At 71.9% G+C, this 3,351-nt stretch overlaps 1 protein-coding gene across 1 annotated transcript in view; it reads left to right on the top strand.

Moving 5' to 3' along the window:
- The first annotated feature begins 624 nt into the window (after window positions 1-624).
- The window catches only part of EMIHUDRAFT_468776 (hypothetical protein), a 3,586-nt gene continuing 859 nt past the window's right edge, over window positions 625-3,351 (top strand). Inside the window, exons 1-4 of the mRNA XM_005780443.1 lie at window positions 625-1,220; window positions 1,650-2,002; window positions 2,101-2,203; window positions 2,335-2,790. Of these exons, the coding sequence (XP_005780500.1) occupies window positions 657-1,220; window positions 1,650-2,002; window positions 2,101-2,203; window positions 2,335-2,790 (1,476 nt within the window). The 5' untranslated portion in view covers window positions 625-656. The remainder of the gene's footprint in view (window positions 1,221-1,649; window positions 2,003-2,100; window positions 2,204-2,334; window positions 2,791-3,351) is intronic.

Here is a 3,351-nt window from a genome sequence, read left to right as displayed (position 1 = left end):
CGTGGTCAGACGGAAACCGGTGATGCAGAGGCGGCGGTATTCGTGGACTAGCTGCTCCCTCCCCATGCCCCGGACCTCCTCTAGCACGGCTTGACACTCCGTTTGTTTGTCGGTCTGAATGAGCCTGGATTCGAGGTTTCTGGGGGGTAGGGTATGGTGGGGTCCCGGCCCTGGCGCCGCGGGGAGCGGTGTCGCGCTGAATGGGCCAGCAGGGAGCAGTGGCGAGGGGCGGCGGGCTCGGACGTCCACCGAGTCGCTCCGCACGCCAGGCGGAGCGCGCGCGCGGGCCAGGAAGCTCTCGGCAGGCTGAAGAGGACATCTGCGCTTATTGCGGGGCGGGCGGGCGGGCGGGCGGGCGGGCGGGAGGGCGGATCCACTTTGTATTCGGCAAGCCTCCCTACCGGTATAAATCTGGTATTCTTTTTATGCGTTGGAGCTGGCTGCACCGGCCTGAGAACGCAACGCCAGTGCTGACCGCGAGCGACAGACCTATCGCCCTAAGCTCCGCCAGGACCGCCTTTTCGCCCGCCGCCGCGGCCGCTAGACCATGCACGGCGTTAATTCTTTTTCTGGAGCTGGGGACAGCGCGGGGCTGGCGCGGGGGGTTGCCAGAGGGCTTGACCGCCTCCACGCCGCGAGCCCCTAAATAAACGCAGATGCCCGACTCCGAGCCGAAGAAGTACCGACTCCGCGTGGACGTGGCCAAGCCGACCGAGCTCTACAAGCCCTCCTTTGGCCCATCCCGCATCTCGCCCGGGCCGTCGTCGGGAAAGGGGCCTCCGATGGGCGGCGCGGCGTCGTTCGAGGAGGGGCGGGCGGCGGAGCCGGCGATGATCCGCGCGCTCGACGGCAAGCGCAGCCGCAAGCCCGTCGACCGGATGCCCGCCGGCGGCGATGTGCGCGTCGACCTCTACGAGGCAAACGGCAGCCGCGTCGTGACGCGCGTGCTGTCGCGGCGCGTGCACGAGGGGGGCGCGACGTCGTACCTGGTGGTGTGGGGCGCGGCGCACGTGACCACCGCCTCGTGGCACCCGAAGGCCTCCCTCATCGCCCACGCCGCCGCCAACGCGCCGCTGCTCTCGCAGTTTGATGCCGCCGTGCGGCGGGTGCGAGGGATGAGCATGAGAGAGCTGGAGGTGGCGGCGAGCTCGCTCAGCACGCTCGGCCTCCCGAACGCAACCTACTTCCAGGGCATCTCCTCCCGCGGCGCCGACGGCTCGGTGCGGCGACCCCGCGAGCCCTCTGGAATTAATAATTAATGAATGAAGGAATTCCTCCCCGCGAGCCTTCTCCACGCACACAACACACCTCCTCCACCGCCACCTCCTCCACCGCCACCACCCCAACCATATCCCTCTCATCACGCCAGCCCCCACCACCCCCACCACTCTCACCACCACACCACCGCTTGCACCGCCACGGCGGCCCCGCGTGCCCCCTCCGAATCGCATCCCCTCATCTCCCCTCATCTCCCCGCATCTCCCCATATCTCCCCATATCTCGCACCGGCCGAGCGATGGATGCCACATCTCCCCTCGCATCCCCCGACACGCCCCCGACACGACATGCACACGCACACATCCCCGACACACGACCCCCGACACAGCCTGCCGCCGTCCCCCGGACGCGTCCCCGCCCCTCTCCTGCAGGTGCGGAGGCCGGCGTGCGGCCCTCCCCCGCCAAAGGGACGCGCGCCCGCGCCAAAGGGCGGCGGGCCCGCCGCGAAGAAGCAAAAGGACAGGCCGCCGCCCGCAGAGAGGGGGCCGTCTGGAGCGAGCGCAGAGTCGCCGCCGACGAGCACGCACGACGAGCCGTCGAGACCTCGAGAGCCGGCGCGGCCGGCGCCGCCGACGCCGTCGCTCTCGCGCCACGGCCTCTCGAAGGGCCTCCGCTCCTTTCTGCGCGCGCGGCTCGCTAACCCAGAAGCGGAAGACGTGTACTCATGTCTCCCAACCAGCGCCCGAGAGGACACGCACTCCGCCGTCTTCCCCCGCATTCCACGGTGTTCACTGTCCTCTTCTCCGTTGGACTCACGCGGTGCTCTGAGCACGCTGCACAGTCCCGTCCTCCCGCCCTGAGGTTGGCGTCTTCAGCACGCAGGCTCGCGAGCCGAGGCGCCGACGCCTACGCCGCCGGGCAGCATGGCTCGGGGCCTCACCTGGCGGCAGGCCAACACCTGCTCGGCAGCGCTGGCGCAGAGGCGGTGGCTGAGGCGCTCGCGGCGGCGCCCGCCTCCATCCCCGAAGCGCCATGCGCGCGACGCCGGGGCCCGCGCCGGGCATGGCTGGTGGGATGCCGGTTGGGGCGGGGTGGGGGGCGATGGGGCCGCCGCAGCAGCAGCAAGCGCATCAGACGATGATGCTGATGCAGCTGCAGGGGCAGTCGGGCCAGCCGCCGGCGGGCCCGGCGGGGTCGCAGCAGCGGGCGCTGCAGCTGCAGGCGCTGCAGCAGCAGCAGCAGCAGATGCTGCAGCACTGGAGCCAGGCCGGGCAGATCCACTGGTTGGGCCCGTTCATCGGCGGGCAGCCGCCAATGCCGCACCTGGCGCGCTCGGCGCCGAAGCTGCCGCAGCTGCGTCTGCCGCCCGTGGCGTCGGCGACGCCGGTTCAGCTCGGTCCGGCGGCGTTCACGTCGCAGCGCCAGTCGGCCCTCACGCTGGAGGGTCTGACAAAGTCTCGGCCCGCGTGCGGCCTGGCCCTCAAGCCCAAGGGCGTCCTCCTCCCCACCGCCCCGCCCGGCCACTCCTACGCCGTCGGCCCGCGCAGAGGCGCCTACCTCGTGCTTCAGCCCGTGCTCGACCCGGACGGGACCGCCGTCTTTCCACCCGCGGGCGCGCGCCGCGAGGGGAAGCGGTCGGCTTCGTCGGACGGCCAGGCGCCGCTCATCTCTCGGCGAGATCTCGGCGAGATCACGGCCGGATCTCGGCGAGATCTCGCCCAGGCGCCGCGCGGTTCGCGCTCGATGACTCCAAGGCCGGCGTCGAGCTCGCCGAAGTCGTCGCCCAAGGGCAGGGCGGCGGCGCGGGCGGCGGCCAGGGCCTCCTCCCCACGCGCGCCGGCAGCGGCACACCAACCCTCGACCACTTCCCCGAGGTCGACGTCGCCGCCCACCAAGCTGCTGCGCCCCATCGCGCCCCCACCCGCGCAGCAGCAGTCCGCCACGCCTCCGCCCTCCTCGGCTGCTCCCGCTGCGGCCGCCGCCGCCGCCGCCGCCGCAGTCTCGGCGGCGGACGCGTCGATGCTGGCGGCGGCCGCCGCCGCCGCCGATGCCGCCGCCGCGGCAGGCGGCGCGTTCCCCTAGAAGCGGAAGACGTGGGTCGTTGGGGAGTCCAACTAGCGCCTGGCCCCTCGT

Source organism: Emiliania huxleyi (genome assembly GCF_000372725.1).
Source record: "Emiliania huxleyi CCMP1516 chromosome Unknown EMIHUscaffold_215, whole genome shotgun sequence".
Lineage (NCBI taxonomy): Eukaryota > Haptophyta > Isochrysidales > Noelaerhabdaceae > Emiliania > Emiliania huxleyi.
Note: the sequence above shows the minus strand (reverse complement) of the source record. Positions and strands in the feature narration are given on the sequence as shown.